This window comes from Anabrus simplex, chromosome 2 (genome assembly GCF_040414725.1).
Source record: "Anabrus simplex isolate iqAnaSimp1 chromosome 2, ASM4041472v1, whole genome shotgun sequence".
Lineage (NCBI taxonomy): Eukaryota > Metazoa > Arthropoda > Insecta > Orthoptera > Tettigoniidae > Anabrus > Anabrus simplex.
In genome coordinates this window covers 1,097,579,425-1,097,598,641 of record NC_090266.1, presented here as the reverse complement: position 1 = coordinate 1,097,598,641, position 19,217 = coordinate 1,097,579,425, and the positions used below count along the sequence as shown (strand labels likewise).

General features: G+C 37.7%; 1 protein-coding gene across 2 annotated transcripts in view; it reads left to right on the top strand.

The window, feature by feature from the left end:
* The window catches only part of LOC136864720 (KN motif and ankyrin repeat domain-containing protein 2), a 480,434-nt gene extending 462,450 nt beyond the window's left edge, over positions 1 to 17,984 (top strand). For both annotated transcript variants that reach the window (XM_067142058.2, XM_067142057.2), the window contains 3 exons: positions 1,918 to 2,130; positions 14,582 to 14,782; positions 15,288 to 17,984. In XM_067142058.2, the coding sequence (XP_066998159.2) occupies positions 1,918 to 2,130; positions 14,582 to 14,782; positions 15,288 to 15,512 (639 nt within the window). In that variant the 3' untranslated portion in view covers positions 15,513 to 17,984. The remainder of the gene's footprint in view (positions 1 to 1,917; positions 2,131 to 14,581; positions 14,783 to 15,287) is intronic.
* Positions 17,985 to 19,217: the final 1,233 nt, after the last annotated feature.

Genomic DNA, 19,217 nt, shown 5'->3' with positions numbered 1-19,217 from the left:
AACCCCAAACTCATCAAGCCCTTATAGTACTGCTTGTCAAACAGTGGAGACTTGCTTAAAGTGTGTATGTGGTATCTTGTCAGGAGAATGAGCAGAGCAGAGACTAAAACACTCCTACCAAGCTGCATCATTGTCGGCCCTGTCCGATGATTGTTATGGCAAGTCTATAGGGTCTACACCATTGTTAGCCAGTTAGTCGCATTGGTGAGGGGGAAAAAAATTAAAATAGAGTTTAGGAGAGGTGGTGGTATACAATTTCTAATTTATCTATTGGATGGGGATGTTAAGCTGTGAGTAGACCACTTGGTGTTATTCTACAGGAGTAGGCTATGTACTGATACCAGATTTCATCCTCTCCCTACATCATCATCATCATCATCATCATCATCAAATCCACAGAAACAGAAAATACAAATTTTAGAGTTATGTCATCCCATGAATTGTTTTTATAACATTAGCTCGTTCATTCATGCATTTAAGAATGAAAATATTTTTATGGAAACCACTAAGCTTTAGAGAAAACCAACTGCACTCAGTATACCTAATTTTGATACAAACCTGCAGAGGTGCTGATCAAGGTACTGATTCAACACCTTCTAAGGAAATTTCTTTCTTTAAATCATCTGGTGCTCCAACTTCACTTCGTTATTTTGCAGTTGTTCTAAACAAGATGGTGTACAAGAAATGAATTCCCACAGTAGGTGCCATATACTTAATGTGGCCTTATATTGAACGAAATCAAGAAGTTTTCCAGAGTTTTGAAGTGGTAGATACATTGGAAAGTGTGAGCTTGCCCTTGGAGAGAATCAAGCAAAACTGGAGAGTTGAGTTTATTTGTAATTTTTTTCTTATAAATTCCAGAGTTTTTTAAAAGTGAAACTACAGTTAACAATAGTTGTCAAATTATTGCATCAAAATAAATACACATGCTTCTGTTTTGATATTTGTGCAGTATTACAGAACAGAGTTGATTAAAGGATTGCTGGTACACCTATCAGTTCGACAGACAACTAGAGCTCAGTTCAGTAGCAATATGACAAAGTTATTCCACATGTATACAATAGTACATTCATCCAGGAAATGTAACAGTTGTGTAATTTATGAAAACCACAATATTTTTGCTCTAAAACAATTTTGCTTAAAGGCAAAATATTGGTGTTCTTTTTTTTTTTTTTTTTTTTAATGAAAACTTTGATATTTGTCTAAATTGATACTTACATGGCCCTTAATTGTAGACACGACAATAAGCTTTTGGGCTTTTGCCGCGTCAAGAAAAACAGTGAAATTCTTTAAGTTTTGCAAAGAAATTTGCCTTGTTCTTATAACACGGCAAAATCTCAAAAGCTTATTGTCATGTCTAAAACTTTGATATTGATGGGGATTTTTGCACTGTCAACAGTATAAAAGAGTTGCACGATTTTGCAAATGATAAATTTGTGAAACTCGTGTATTTCTGTAGTGTATGCTGTCGTGCTTCAAATAGGTGATGGCTAACACTCAGACCCTTCTTCTTCCCCCTCCAAGTAAAAGGTGAGGCATATTTTTCCTATCTAAGCAAGTGGCTAAAACCTGTTACCCTCTTTTATTCATGTAAAAAGTTCAGGACATCTGTCAGAATGTTTAACTGTGTGTTCACTATAAATGTTATGCCATTCTTACGACGTAGCCGATTTCTGATTCAGAAGAGTGGTATAATGAGAATTTTCATCCTACTAACTTACTTCATAAAAACTTGTCTTTGCCATAAGATCTATGTATGTGTTTGCAACATAAAGCAGGTTTTAAAAAAGAGAAAGAAAAAACTTGTGTGTAGTATCAAAGATGAGAAATGTAATATTTAAGCATGAAATGGATAGGTAATATTTGTGTATGGTTGATGAATATTACATGTATTAAGCTGGAGTTGATCTCTTCCAGGGTAACACAGCATTGCATTATGCGGTTTCCAGTGGGAACTTCGATGTAGTTTCTATTTTGTTGGATTCAAAAGTGTGTAATGTTAATAAACGCAATGCTGCTGGATACACATGTGTAATGTTGGCAACACTTGTGAAGTTACGGTCAGAGACCCATCGCCAAATCATCCGCAGAATGTTCCACATGGCAGATGTAAACATGAAAGCAAAACCGGTATGTATATTTTTTAATAATTATTAATAGGGTTCGGATGTTTAAGACCCTTGTATCATTTAAATATGCAAGTAAATATGACCTTGAAAATAACTAAAAATGATCCCTGAAATTGACTTGTATATGGCCCTTTCTAAATTAAAAATCACAAACTGCAAAAATTTGATATTACAAATTATCATTCACAGTAACACGTGAAGAGCTTGGGTCATCTCCGTCAGAATGTTTTACTGTGTGTTTTTAAGAAGTTTCTTTCTTAGAAATATTTTGGTCTTAAAAATAACCAATTTTTGCCTAATTCTTTCAGTATTATTATTATTATTATTATTATTATTATTATTATTATTATTATTATTATCATATTAGATTTCTGAATGTACACATTTAAATACAGTCTTATTTTCATTGGCTCAGCTATCAAACAGCTACCAAACTGCGTACAGTAAGGCTACCTGTAGAATAAGTTCTCTAAGACGTCTCATTGAGGTACAGTTTCTGCAAAAATGTTAATTCTGGAAAGCTATGGATACCACATAATCTACCAAATGCTAAGCACGCATGTTATTTTCTAAGTTACGAAATCCCTTGTTAGAAGTATATTACATTGATTATCATTTCATGAATAGAAGAATTACTTTTCTGCAGTGGGTCATTTAAGATTGTGTTAAATGTTTATGTGAAAGCAAAACACTCAGCGCCAGTTTTTCTTTACTTATTTACTATCGTAAATGCACAGCTAAAGCTGCTGCCAAACTGCCTCAGTATGACTAAAAAATGAGACTTTGACCAAAAAGTCTGATAAATGCACTTATAAATAACAAATAAAAAGCATTTATTTGCGACGGGAATCTCAGTCTTTTTATCAAAAACAAGTTAGACATGCAAATAAAGGAAGGGAAACACTAATTCTTAAGATTAGTTCTATAGAGCATTGTCACACAAATGGCAACTTAAAAATAGGGGTCTATTGATTTAGTGCATGATCCATCCTTGTCATGGTGAAGGCTTCTGGCTCAGTAACGTTGGTTATCTGCCATTTTCTATATTGATAATTTTGTTTTTCCCCAGTATTAACCCTTTGGCTTACCTAACCGCTGAATCAATGGGGTGAACTACCTTGGACTCGATTTACGTAGCCGCCGAACCGACAGGGCAATGCAGTGCCCTGTGTTATAGACGAAACAATGAAGTAATTGATTATTAATTCAACAGATGGCATTAAAATGCTACTGTATATTACAAGGAAGTCCCTTATCACTGTATTTACATTCTTTCGGTGAATAACAGCTGTGTTTGAAGATAGCTGAACAGCTTCAATATATGAAGGCTTTCATGGCTGGTGTCAATATAATAAAAATCTTCCGGGCTATTATGCTGTGGTCCACTCCTCACATTTCGTCCAGACGTTTCGACTACTGCTGCGGTAGTTGTCTTCTGTGGCATCACAGTAACCCATGACTCAGTAGAGTACCTACACGACGCCACAGAACATGACTACCGCAGCAGTAGTCGAAACGTCTGGACGAAATGAGAGGAGTGGATCACGGCATAATAGCCCGGAAGATTTTTATTATAGCTGAACAGCTGTTGTCGTGATTATTCTGTCGGTAAAGATGAGCGTGCACGAAGCTATAAGCGAGCGGGAAGTTGTGGATATCTTACTAGATAGTGATTGTGATGAAGATATATCTGAAAGTTCTAGAGAATGAAGTGGTGTGCTTAGTGAAGTTAGTGATAATGATACGAGTGATGAAGCAGGCGTAAATATTGAGACTGTAAATGTTTCCACGTACCGTAACAAAAAAAACGAAGTAGAAGAGTGGAAGTGAAAATCTGTGTCTATTACAAGATATTCCTAAAAAAGTGCAATTTACGTGAATTCCTGGGGTAAGTCCTATTTTTCAAAATATTGAACTTACGGCTAAAAACATTCTAGAGCAATTTTTTGGTGATGACTTTTGGCAAAGCGTGTGTGATGGGTAGAGCCCGGATTTCCATGCACTATGAAATCTCAAAATATGCATGCTTTTCCAGCCTTCACAATATGTGGCGCAGCATCACTCAACAGTAAAAGAAGCTTTTCCTTATCTAAATTACTTGGCCACAAAATTCCTGAAATATCAGTAAAAGTATTAGACTTCATTTAAATTTTAAAACACGATCTACATCATTTTGTATGATCATTTACTAAAATTAACGAGACTACTCGCGCATTCCTTCATCAAAGAAGTTCGCAATTGAAGAATGGTTTGTTTTTTGTAGAACTGTGCAGCACACAAGATGAGCTTGACCAGATCCATTCTCACTTAACTTCCCAACCAGTGGCGGCTCGTTACAAAATTTTTAGGAGGTTCACAACATTTCTGTTCATGTCTCAAATCAGCAAAAGAGTAACATAGGTACATAAATCATTTCACTAACAGTTCCTTGTACGGTTCCTTCTTCACAAATACTTTGGTAGAACCCCTGTAACCGAGGATAAATTTTATACGAGACTAATTTGTTAGTGTAGAACAAAAGTAAAATTCACAATAACTTTACTACACTGAGATTATTGAAGGATGCGAGCACTATCCTTGGTTTTTAAACAGCACGAATTTCACCTGGGTGTTAGTATAGAACCAAACCAAACCTCATGGCCTACCAAGCAACTGCTGCTCAGCCCGGTGGTCTGCAGATTACGAGGTGTCGTGTGGTTAGCACGACGAATACTCTCGGCCGTTATTCTTGGCTTTTTTGACCGCCATCTCACCGTCAGATAGCTCCTCAATTGTAATCACGTAGACTGAGAGGACCTCGAACCAGCCCTCAGATCCAGGTTAAAATCCCTGACCTGGCCGGGAATCGAACCCGGGGCCTCCGGGTAAGAGGCAGGCATATTACCCCTACACCGCGGGCTGGCTGTCTTAGTGTAGAACAATAGTAAAATTCATAATAGCTTTACTGCACTGCGAACACTGAAGGATGCGAGCACTATTCCTGGTTTTTAAACAGCACAAAGTTCACCTGGGTATGACGAGAAGCATAGAAGGAATATCTACCGCATTTACCGGTAATTTTTTATAAATAATTATTTCCGAATTGACCCCAATAGTCTCCACATTATCTCGGTTAGTTAGCTGTATTACATGGTAATTATTCTCATTTTGCAAATTATAGCCACTACTCTAAACAATTTAGCATGCAGTACAACCAACAATACTAGATCATGCTCATTTAAATGATAGGATTTAGATTAGCAACTCACGTAAATGCTGATTATTTGTACAGGAAAGCAATCCTTCTGTCTTTCAATCGCGCAAATTTCTCAATCACTTTACGATTGAAGTCACTGATGTTGTTGACAAATCTCTTCTCAATAGCAAGCATAGCCAGCGCTGACAGTCGTTCTCCAGTCATGGTGTTCCTCAGAAACGTTTTAATTCGTATTCAAAGTAGAAAAACACCTCTCAGGCTCCGCTGTCATAATTGGGGTTGTGACAACAATTCGGAGTAATTCGCATACTTGTGGAAATGTGTCCCTATCTAGTTCATTGTCAAACAGAAACTGCAACATGGAAATGGCCCCATCATCTTTCTGAAAGCCATTTCTCATATACAATACTTCTAGTTCAGTCTTCAGCTGTATCTTATTTAGGCAGGGATACAAATGCGCCATTGTATTCAGTTCTCTTTCTGGAAAAGAGTGAACAGACACCAAAATGCCTATTTAGAATTAGGGTACTAGCGAAATCTGCCGGTAATGTAATGCAATAGTAGCTCCTGGGAGGCTGTGGCTAACCATAATAGAGGAGGTGGCGGACCCTTGTGGTCAACTGTAATACAGCCACTGGGTTGAGGGTGGCTCTAGACGACAAGGCACGTACCTTACCGTGCTCCTCGCTAATGGGAATATCAGTGCAGAAAACCATGACGTCATCTGCTTTGCGCATGCGTATAATCTTCAGCACAATAGCGCATTATCCAGTGTGCTCGCTGCACTGTCAGTCAAAACGAACAACTGTCGGTGTAACGGAGCTTCGATATAAGTCGATTGTCGAATGCTTTCGATCGATTGTCGAAATCAGGTCGAAAGAAAAGAATGAATGCGTAAATATGTAATAAAACTGGGTGTTCACGTGCTCCTGTGCTCCTGAGAGCCCACCGCCACTGTTCCCAACTATCAAATTGGCAACATATCGACCTGCTGAGTCTGTAGTTTCGTCCACAGAAGCCCATATGTTTGAATCTCCCAAGTCGTTTAGAATTTCACCTAAAACCTACTTGGTGAAATTATAAATTATTATTCATGTAAGTTAAACAAAGCAAGTTTGAAGTTACCTCTTTTCAAAAATTAATTCATTTCCAAATATTAATTGAAGAACATTTAAGAAGTAGTGTAAATAAATTAATAAAAATCTGTTTTTCTGTACCTGTGCATATGAAATTGGAAGATTTTTTTTTTTTTTAAGGTTGATAGTTCTGGGATATCGTGTTTTGTATACTTCGCTAAAAACAATTTCAATACAGGATTTTCCAGTTTTTCAAGCGTATATTTGCCCCCACTAGTGTGTGTTTGAGTCACCAGTCCATAGACTGGTTTGATGCAGCTCTCCATGCCACCCTATCCTGTGCTAACCTTTTCATTTCTACATAACGATTGCATCCTACATCTGCTCTAATCTGTTTGTCATATTCATACCTTGGTCTACCCCTACCGTTCTTACCACCTACACTTCCTTCAAAAACCAACTGAACAGGTCCTGGGTGTCTCAAGATGTGTCCTATCATTCTATCTCTTCTCGTCAAATTTAGCCAAATCGATCTCCTCTCACCAATTCAATTCAGTATCTCTTCATTCGTGATTCGATCTATCCATCTCACCTTCAGCATTCTTCTGTAACACCACATTTCAAAAGCTTCTATTCTCTTTCTTTCTGAGCTAGTTATCGTCCATGTTTCACTTCCATACAATGCCACGCTCCACACGAAAGTCTTCCATCTTTCTAATTCCGATATCAATATTTGAAGTGAGCAAATTACTTTTCTTAACCCAATCGCATCATTTGACGACCCTAGCTCGTCATAGTTACTCGCGGCATATGAATCAAATGACGAGCTCTGTTCGCGGCGATGCACAGCTGTACATCAATCCATATAGTTCAGTCAATAACCAACAGACGCCACTTGTATGCATTCTGAGCTTAAGTTTACACATGCTGCTTCGGTTTTTTTCCTTTCACCAGGTTCTCGCACACTTCCGGAACAAGAGATAAGAGAATCTTTTTTCACATAATTTCGCTCATGTCAGTTGCCATCATGGCGTCAAGCAGATATGCTGGTGTTGATGAAGAAGGAATACAAAAGCTAATATAGTGTTTTAGAGAGTGATATTGAAGGCAGTGATGTTTGTGATGATGAAATAGACCCTGAAGTCCTTAGTTCGAGTACTAGCGATGCGTATAATAGTTCTGATGACATGGAAAGTGAAGCAAATAACGATGGTGTGCCGAGTCTTTCGAAACGAGCTCGTACCTCGGTACAGACTAACTTGACTGACTGGAACTGGACAAAAAGTGACAATAAACCTGTTGTACATAAGTTTAGTGAATACAGTGGGGTTAGTGAAAATTTATTGAAAAAGTTTGATATGCAGCCACTATCTGAACTCTGTTTTTTGTGAATACATGAACCCTTTGTTTGACAATATATCTGTCGAGACAAATTCATATGCAGCAAAACAGTTGAGCAATCCTGACAGAAAAAAGTTGAAAGACGATGACAAATGGTTTGAGACTACACCCGACGAAATTAGGGCATATTTTGCATTCGTTATACTAATGTCACAAGTGCGAAAGTCAAGAATACAGTTATACTGGAGTAAAAACAGGTGTATAAACACTCCTATTTTTCGTGAAACCATGAGCAGGGGAAGATTTATTATAATTTCACGATTTTTACATTTTGTTGACGATGAACAAGTCGATAGTAGAGACAAACTAAGAAAGATTAGGCCTATAATACAACATTTCTGCTCCAAATTTTCAGAATTATATTTACCTTCACAAGACATTGCTCTAGATAAGTCTAATGAAATTCAGAGGCCGCCTTTCATATGTCCAGTGTAATAGGTCTAAACGTTCTAGGTTTGGAATAAAAATTTACAAAATTTGTGAATCAAGTTTTGGCTACTGTCTGTCTTTCAAAATTTATGTAGGTGATGATGTAACGGATCCAAGTCTGCCAGCGAGTATAAACGTCGTGCTCAACATGTGTGAACCCTTGTTAGGCCGAGGACATACATTGTTTTTAGATAACTGGTATTCTTCCCCAGATTTATTCAAAAGGCTACACGACAAGCAGATGAATGTAATTGGAACTGTTAGACAGAACCGAAAAGACATGCCTCGCAATATCAGTAAGAAGAAACTAAAACGTGGAGAGTATGAGACGTGGGCTGCCAACAGTATGTTGTGTGTGAAGTGGAAAGATAACAAGGATGTTTGCTTTCTCACCACTAAACACAAATCAGCTGACATGACAGGGACAGGCAAACTCAGGCGAAAGAGAGGACAAACTCCGAGGGAAGAAGCGATAAAGCCCAAGTGTGGCCTTGAATACCAGAAGGGGATGGGTGGTGTTGACCTTCAGGATCAGGTTACAGCTCTGTTCCCCGTCATGCGACGCACAGTGAAAGGATATAGGAAAATATTCTTTTATCTCGTAGATATGTGTATTTTCAATTCCTTCACTGTGTATCACAAGATCGCTGCTAACAGAAAGACGAGCTACACGGACTTCCGAATTAGCATTGCGCAGCAGCTACTAGAGACTGTTCAGTTGCCGGAGTACTCGGTTCGAGGTCGACCTTCAGCGAGCACTACTCCAACCAGATTACAAGCTAAATCATGGGCCCACTTTCCCAGGCGTATTCCCCCTACAGAGAAGAAATCAAAAGTCACAAGAAGGTGTGTTGTGTGCTACAGCCGGGGTAAAAGAAGCGAAAGTTGCTGGCAGTGCAAAAAGTGTGGCGTAGCTCTTCACTTAGAAGAATGTTTTGAGGTGTACCACACCCAGCAAACGTACTAAAATAGCGGCATTGGTAAGTTTATTACTTCTTTATCATGCATGCAAATTTTCAGAAAGGAATATTTACTGGTTGGTTTTGTATGATTTTCTAAATAATAGTGTGATGACGACGGCCGCAGAGCGGTATTTAAATGTGATTTCTTAGTGAACTCCTATGGTATTTAAATGTGAGGCGAATGGGTTAAGAAAGCTGTTCCTTGCTTGTGCTAGTCTGCATTTTATGTCCTCCTTACTTCTGCCATCGTTATTTTACTACCCAAGTAACAATATTCATCTACTTCCTTTAAGACTTTGTTTCCTAATCTAATATTTCCTACATCACCTGCCTTCGTTCGACTGCACTCCATTACTTTTGTTTTGGACTTATTTATTTTCATCTTGTACTCCTTACCCAAGACTTCATCCATACCATTCAGCAACTTCTCAAGATCTTCTGCAGTCTCAGATAAAATAACAATATCATTCGCAAATCTCAAGGTTTTGATTTCCTCTCCTTGGACTGTGATTCCCTTTCCAAAGTTCTCTTTGATTTCCTTTACTGCCTTTTCTATGTAAACATTGAAAAGGAGAGGGGACAAACTGCAGCCTTGCCTCACTCCTTTCTGAATTGCTGCTTCTTTTTTCAAAGCCCTCGATTCTTATCACTGCAGACTGATTTTTATACAGGTTGTAGATAAATCTTCGTTCTCGGTATCTGATCCCTATCATCTTCAGAATCATAAATAGCTTGTTCCAATCAACATTATCGAATGCCATGTACGTGGGCTTGTCCTTCTTGATTCGATCCTCTAAGATCAGACGTAAAGTCAGGATTGCTTCACGTGTTCCTACATTTCTTCTGAAGCCAAATTGATCTTCTCCCAACTCAGCTTCAACTTGTTTTTCCATTCTTCTGTAAATAATACGTGTTAAAATTTTGCAGGCATGAGATACTAAACTAATGGTGCGGTAGTTTTCACACCTGTCAGCACCGGCTTTCTTTGGAATAGGTATAACAACATTCTGCCGAAAATCGGATGGGACTTCTCCTGTCTCATATATCCTGCACACTAAATGAAATAACCTTACCATGCTGGTTTCTCTTAAGGCAGTCAGTAATTCAGAGGGAATATCATCAATTCCAGGTGCCTTGTTCCTATTTAGGTCACTCACAGCTCTGTCAAACTCTGACCTCAAAATTGGGTCGCCCATTTCATCAGCATCAACAGCCTCTTCATGTTCCAAAACCAAATTATCTACATCGTTACCTTGATACAACTGTTGGATATGCTCCTGCCATCTTTCTGCTTTGTCTTCTTTCCCTAGAAGTGGCTTTCCTTCTGAGCTCTTAATATTCATGCACCTAGATTTCCTTTCTCCAAAGGTTTCCTTGATTGTCCTGCATGCAGCATCTACCTTTCCCAGGACCATACAGCCTTCGACATCCTTGCACTTCTCCTTCAGCCGTTCTTCCTTAGCTACCTTGCACTTTCTGTCCACTTGATTCTTTAATCGCCTGTATTCTTTTCTGCCCTCTTCATTTCTAGCATTCTTGTATTTTCGTCGTTCATCAATCAGGTCTAGTATCTCCTGAGTTATCCACTGATTCTTAGTTGATGCTTTCTTCCTTCCTAACATTTCTTCAGCAGCCCTACTGATTTCATTTTTCATGACTCTCCAATCTTCCTGTATAGTGTTTCCTTCAGCCTTTTCATTTAGTCCTTGTGCAACATGTTCCTTGAAACAATCCCTCACACTCTTTTCTTTCAACTTGTCTAGATCCCATCTTTTTGCATTCTTTCCTTTCTTCAATTTCTTCAACTTCAGATGGCATTTCATGACCAACAAGTTGTGGTCAGAGTCCACGTCTGCTCCTGGGAATGTTTTGCAGTCCAACACCTGGTTTCTGAATATCTGCCTAATCATAATGAAGTCTATTTGATACCTTCCAGTGTCTCCAGGTCTCGTCCACGTATACAGCCGTCGTTTATGGTGTTTGAACCAAGTATTGGCAAGGACTAAATTATGATCAGTGCAGAATTCAACCAGCCAACTTCCTCTTTCGTTCCTTTGTCCCAATCCAAATTCTCCTACTGGACTACCTTCTCTTCCTTGGCCTACCACTGCATTCCAGTCTCCCATCACAATTAGATTGTCACCTTTTACATATTGTATTAAATCTTCTATCTCCTCATATATTCTTTCAATTTCTTCATCATCCGCTGAACTAGTAGGCATATAGACCTGCACTATTGTGGGGGGCATTGTTTTGGTGTCTATCTTGACGACAATAATTCTTTCACTATGCTGGTCGTAGTAGCTTATCCGCTGCCCTATTTTCTTATTCATTATTAAACTAACTCCTGCATTTCCCCTGTTTGATTTCGTGTTGATAATTCGGTAGTCGCCTGACCAAAAATCCTATTCTTCCTGCCAACGTACTTCACTTATACCAACTACATCTAACTTTAGCCTTCTATCTCCCTTTTCAGATTCTCTAACCTACCACAACGATTCAAACTTCTAACATTCCACGCTCCGACTCGCAGAATGTCAGTATCCATCTTCCTGATGATCGCCCCCTCTCGTGTAGTCCCCACCCGGGAGGAAGCCATCATCAGTACATCATTCATACAGAGAGAGCTGCATGTCCTCAGGAGGTAGTTATGGCTGTAGTTTCCCGTTGCTTTCAGCCGTGTAGCAGTATCAACACAGCTAAGCCGTGTAGCAGTATCAACACAGCTAAGCCGTGTTGAGTATTATTACAAGGCCGTATCAGTCAATCATCTAGACTGCCGCCCTTGTAACTACTGAAAGGCTGCTACCCCCCTTTCGATGAACCATTCGTTAGTCTGGTCTCTTAACAGATACCCATCCGATATGGTTGCACCTGCGGCTCGGCTATCTGCATCATTGGGACACGCAAGCCTCCCCACCGCGGCAAGGTCGCATGGTTCGCAGAGGAGGGCCCCCACTAGAGCATCACATAAATCCATTAAAAATGGCTTTGGGCCTGGCAGAGCCGGTTTTATGGTAATAAATGTTCGGACACATTCCGTTTTGGTTTTCTTTCATTGTTTCCTTTTTGCAGTGTGTGAAACAACTTATATGTTGATCAACTTGAAACTTTTTTGAACATTTAATCTGCAAACGGAACGTGTGTCATTCTTTTTACGTGTGCATTTTCCAGAAATAGTAAAATTTAAATAAAGTGGGTCACTGTCTACTATAAGGTGCTAATATAAATATTTAAAGAAAATAAACTATTGAAGACAAGTAAAAGAAAGCACAGGTACTTACATCTTTATTGCAACAATCACAATGAACTACATCACCATCCGTTCTTAGGAATTCCTTTCCTTTAGTCCATTTAGACACAAGGTTTCTTCTTACACTTTTAACAGGCGGCATGACAACACCACTTCACAACACAGTCCAACACAAAACTGCAATCTGCAGCGTACATGCTTGCTGCTTCCCAACTGCCTTCTTTCTTTCAATCATTTTGGCCTGATACATGACGAGTGAGAGTTCCGGGTAGGAAATTCCGGGATAACGACAGAAGGTGGTTCAGTACAAAACCAAGGTTCGTAAGCCACTATCTCAGTAACGCGGCATCACAGAAGTGTGATACAAGTTTTGTTTTGTTTTTTGTTTTGTTTTGTTCGTCTAACATAGATGAAAAACGTGAGCCGTCGTTTAGTAATGCACAATTTACGGTTCAATTTATAGCAATTTATACTGGGATACCTTATTTCTAAGAATTACAGTGGTCAGCATCAGGCCTTCCGGCTTGCATAAATGTTTACTCACGCAGCAGATAAGAAAGTGCTTGGATAATTGGGTTAAAGGATTTGTACGGTATGTACTAACTTTGGTTGCCAGGTAGGATGCCATGAATTCCAGCCGTCTCTCAATAATAGATATATAATGTGGTAAAACGGTCCCAAATTCTGCAAACCAACATCCATAAAAGATAGCATCATGCAACTTAACATTATACAGTATATGCACCAAAGTCAGAACAAAAGTCATGTTATGCAATATAAACATAATAATAATAATAATAATAATTAATAATGTCGTATGGTCCACCTTTTTCAATACTATATTATGCAATATTATTGAATTACATTACTAAGCTAGGGACTAGTTTCGGCCTTGGCTGGCCATCTTCAGCCTTAATGTAATGCATCTAATAACTAAACAAATATAAAAACACACAGTTGACGTGAAAACTAATGTACAAACACACAATTAACATTAAAATCCAGGATGAACTAAGTATAAAATCTGAAACATAAATTAGGCTCTAAATTCTTAGCATCTGGAGTATGCTAATCATCCTGACTATTTCTAGTATTGATATTCATAGAATTTTTAGTTCCATCATTGCTAATCATTACAATTTCAATTGCAAAACGGGAACTGGTAAATGTTGATTCTGTAGTCAGATCATCAATCACTAAATCTACTTGAGTGGTGTTAGCAGTATGCAAGCCACTGGATGCCACTGTAAATAACCACCAGCTGATACAGAACTGCTAGATGGTGTTTCCACATCGACCAACGTAAATAAAATGAAATGTTCCCGTAGTGCTTGTTAAACACGTGCTGAAATGCTGTTGGACATTGTCAGGATGAAACATTAAGATATGTTTAAAACTGACGCATTCTTAATTTGTGGCTGGTATAAGTTCGCCATTCATTGCGGTGTCTATGAAGTTAACATGAATAAAATGATGGATAAAATTAGATAAAATTAATGAATAGAAGGGGGGGGGGGGGGGGGAGGAGAGAGTGAGTGAGTGAGTGTTAGTCAAATGGCATATGTTATGAGACCTCTTGTTGCGGCATGTGGTGTATTATTGTGTGCCTCATACTAACGGTTGTGAGATTCAAAGGAAAAGGAAGGGGTGGGGCAAGGGGAGAGGTCAGGAAAAGGAGAGGGGGTGGAGGGGAAGGGGTGCGGAATTAAGGCGGGGTCGAAGGGTGTTTGAAAAGAGATGGCTGCTGAGGAAAGGTGCTGTGAATATTATAAAAAACTGACTTATAACTTGTTGGTTTGAGATTTCTAAAAATGGGAATTAGGTCAAATAGGATAATTGGCTTTTCTGAAATGTCATTAAGATTATGATTTGGGTTAAAATATTGATCTATATGTATGAAGCAGCTTTCAGTAATGTTAAGGAGATATTAATATTTGAATACAGCCATATATGAACCTCATTTTCATCCAAATTTAAATGGTAAATCGACGGTTCAAAGCACATGTTTATATAGTAAGCAAAGGGGTTAATTGGCTTCCTTCTTAATTTGTCCGCCTCTTTATCACATGTTGGTGTATAAATTTAGGGAGATTAAAGTGAAATAATTTATCACTTTGCTTATGTTATGATTTTAGCATGGTCAAACAGCTCTGATGTTAGCAACATCACATGGCAGTTTGGAAATGGTTGAGATGCTGACAGAAGCTGGTGCAGACATGAACATCCAAGATGCTGATGGTAGTACCGCATTGATGTGTGCTGCCGACCATGGCTTTGTTGACATAGTAAAGCATATAATATCGCAACCTGATTGTGATGTATCCATTACAGACTCGGTAAGCACTCTTTTAAAAAAGGTTTTTCTTATTACCTATTAAGTCTTGAATCCTAGTTCAATTTCAGCTTAATACTAAAATGAAGGTAGCAAAAAAAGAATCTTTAACATTCAAAATGTAATCATGATCCTCAAAATTGAAGGAACATTGTTGTCAGCATATTCTGCTTAGGCTTTGTCACTATCAAATTACATATTTCTTGTTATTTTCAATTTAATGATTGCTGATTAAATTGAGTAAAGTTAGGAGTGAATATGTTTTAAGACTTATTGAAGGAAGAGGTTGTGAATATGTGGGCTGTCATATGCACAATGAAGATAACTAATTGAAACAATGACTCTTTTATACTTACAGCAGTTCCCTGTATAGAATTCAAATCTAGATTGGGGATGCTGTAGGATCTTCATTCCTTTCAGTGCTCATTTTTGTTTAATTTCTGTCATGTGTCCTCATTATTTCAGATATTTGTATATATTTTTTTATATTGAACATTTCTGGTTTACAGGATGGCTGTAGTGCACTAAACATTGCAATGGAGTCAGGAAATAGGCATATAGGTCTCCTTCTCTATGCACATGAACATTTTTCACGAGGAAGTTCTCCTCGTGGATCCATTAGGCACCGAAATTCGAGAAGTTCAACTCCTACCCCAAAGTGCAACATCACTCCAAGTGGACGTACATCTGCTTCACCAGTCCCAATTTGTGAGCAGTCTGACAATTCTCTGTAACAGAGACTCTCATACCTGTCTATAATATTTAGTGTATGATACAAAAACTCCTTTTGAGTATTCTAACTAAACCCTAAAATATCTTCCAGTAGAATGTAGGGCTAAGAAAAAGACTGATAATACTATATGTAGTAGCTGGGAATGAGGCAGGGGACAGTTGGGTGCTCCTTTGAAGGCGTCAACCTAGCAGTGCTGTAAATGAATGTCTCCCAAGTGAAAACTTTTTCAGTATGGGTTATCTGATAAATTATTAAAGTTACTGGCCCTCAGAATATGAAGTATTTATTTTATTTGTGAGAATTGTGGTGCATGTAGTCGAAGAAGTAGTGTGTTGAAGTACCAATTACAGTATAGTGACAGGCATCAATCTTCTTCGAAGATATTAGGCCTTGTTGGCATTATAGTAGACTTCTGTGCATTAGCCCTTGTAAAGATACACAAACGCATTTAAAATGTCAACACAGCTTAACATCCCAGAAGAAAATCAAAACTATATATATTGGTGCAAAACTTGTAGACATCGGCCATGAAAGCCTACAACAGTATATACTGTAGTGTTCGTGGTTTTTCACTGCTGGAAAGAAATGCCCAGAACACTTTAAGTTATGTCCTTGTATTCTATAACCTCTGCTCATGGTGTTTAATTATTTTAGATTGGCAGTAATTTGAAAAATGGGCTCAAAGAAAAATTCACTGTTTTTGTGAAATAAATTTTAAACTATTGGATTTCTCTACAGTAAACATGAGATTTGTAAATACCATATTCCATTGTAAAAATAAGAAAGGATGCTTTAATGTTCTTCAGTTAAGATCCTTCTCATTAGGATGCCTGTTCTTGAAGTAAGTTTAAAATATTTGTAATAAAATTGGTTCCCTCAAACCCACATTCTGAAAGAGCTTTAAAGCCAGCCAAATCATGTCTTATGTCTTTTCACGAGAGTTTAATCCTGATGTAAACATGGTATGTCCACGCCTCCGCCAAAGAAAGAGTTGTGATTGGCTGAGCGTGTAGTACCGACCTCCACCCCGTCAACTTCTCCTGTTCGGACGTACAGGGCTGCGAATCGCATACGATAAAAGTGCGAAGATATGAACTTCTGAATAAACGACTAAACCTGGATTCTGTTCACTTAGTTTATTGAACACATTCACAGTGCACTGCCTATGGTCACTTCTGAGCGGTTTTCCACTTTTGTGCTTCACTACACACGATGGTCCTACCTCTTGCTTCGTTTCTCTCGCTATGAATACTGACACTGACTGCTGCTGCAAGATGCAACACCATATCTCCACACTGTACAGCTTGGGACTTTCCCTCACTACGAGAACACTTCCTGTATTACACCACGCCTCGTGCCTTCATTTCTCGTTATTTAATCACTATTCTGTATTAAAAAAACATATTATATATACAGGTATATATGACAACCATATTTCAATTTGATTTTGTATTCTTCCAAACTCTAAATGTAATAAACTAAAATTAATGCCACGTATTACTTTCCTTCGAGCTCTCATACAGTTCAGCGAGTGCGGCGATTGTTTCTTCAATCAACTACGTTTATGTCCATGTGCAAAGGCAACGTGCTCCGCCTATTTGTTTAAATCAGGATTAAACTCGCGTGAAAAGGCATATAGTATGCATTCACATATCAAAGCAGTTCGAAGACATTAATATATTTTTAGCCTTTCTTTTTTTCATTCTTGCTTTCTTTCTGCCATTTCTAATGTTTGGTGGTGTCCATTTCCGATTAAGGTTTCAGATTTAGTAACAATGGTTGGAAATAATAATTAAACATCGTGCTGAATTATGTGAGTGAACTCCATTATTTGATCCTGATGATTAAGTTGTATGTAATATTTCTTAAAATCCTTATTTTCAAATCATTTGTTAGAAGTTGCTATGTCAGAAACACCAAAAGTTCTAACTCCAAGCTTAAAAACACTAAATTCTGCATTTTAAAATGCTGTAAACCATGAACTCTGGAAATAAGCATACTTGTAGGTAGTATGATGGTTCCCAGCCAATCGTTTCACAGGCCCATTCTTTGTACAGTGATATAACTGATCGCACATGCTTTGTTTGATACAAAATGCATTTAAATCTCTGAAGAAAAATATTATGAATTTAATACATTGTTCGTGATTTATCTGAATGCTGCAGTAAAGGCCCTTATTCATTATTCATCAGCTGATTTATATTGCTGCATGAACATAATACTAAAATATGTATTTTTAAGTCGGAGACGCATCTGGTGGCTATGTGATTAGAATACCCTTCTAATGAGTCACGTAAGAAGGGTGAAATGTTGTAATGCCATGCTCTAAACATGATTCTAAATTGTCTGAATCATTTTGGGATAAATGTGCCTTTTACTATTTGGGAAAAAAATAAAAAATTTGCTGTGAAGCTTGGAAATGATTGCACCTTGCATTGGAAAATTACATCCCTCTTTTGTGTTCTTCCCCTTAAACTCTAGTATTACTATTATTAGTAGTTTATTGCATAAAGGTGAAGATTTCTGAGGGTATAATGTTACGAGGTCTCTGCAATCATTAGAAATACAGATAAGTTTGTGAAAACTTATTTTTCTACAGTCACCATTAAATGACTTCTTCATCTTTATTAACCATTTCAAAATTAAATGAAGAGAAATAGATACAAAGAATATGAATTGCTCCCAAAGATTAATTGATCCTCCATCTAGAATTATTGCATGGTTGAACGAAGTGAGGATGATTTACTTTGCAAAGACAGTTTCATAAACTATGTTTCTGTTCATCTTCAATTTGGGAACCATTGATCTAGTACTTGGACTGTGATATCACAGATTTGACATGATCATAGTTTATCTTCCCATAGTACAGTAAAAAATGTGCACTTTGAGATTTTACTAATGTACACTATGTATGGCTGTACAATCTTCATGACTCCATGAGTATATTGATGGAACAAGCTGAAAGTAAACAAGCTAATATAACCCCCCCGCGACAAGTATAAATTTGAAGTCCTTATTCTCCAAGCAGAGTAGCTTTACTGTGATAATTTAACCTATTCCTTCCCTTTTGAATGTATCATTTATCAAATAATGGTGCTGATAAAAGGTGGTTAACAGATTCTGTATATCTTACTTTAATTAAGTATGAGAATAAATAATCTTAGTAAGGCTTCTACCATAAAGGGAACTTGTGCTGCAGCTGTTTATGGACCATACTTTCATAATACATATGTTTTTACAATTAGAAGAGCTTGTTAGTATCTGTGGAGGGAATATGAAAACATGAATCTATATTGTGTGGGTCATATGGCTTGCAAATCTCTTTGCTGATATGATCGTAGTTTACCTTTCGATAGTATAGTAAAATGTTTGAAAACATGATTGTAAATTGACGGAATCACATGGCTTAGAAATCCTTTTGCTGACTTGATCAAAGTTTATCTTCATATAGTACAGTGAAAAATGTGCACTTTACGAGACTTTACTATTGTATGCAATGTATTTATATCATGCAAGCAGGATAGGGAAAGGAAAAAATTAAAAGGATGACTTGCTTAGTCAAGAATATGAAAGACACACATGGTTGGGTAAAATGACATAGTAAACATTAAACATATATGCCATATACTGTATATACGTGAATAGTCCACGCACGATTTTAAAAAAAATCTGATAGTGAAAAGGTGTTAAATGTGTCAAGGTAGTT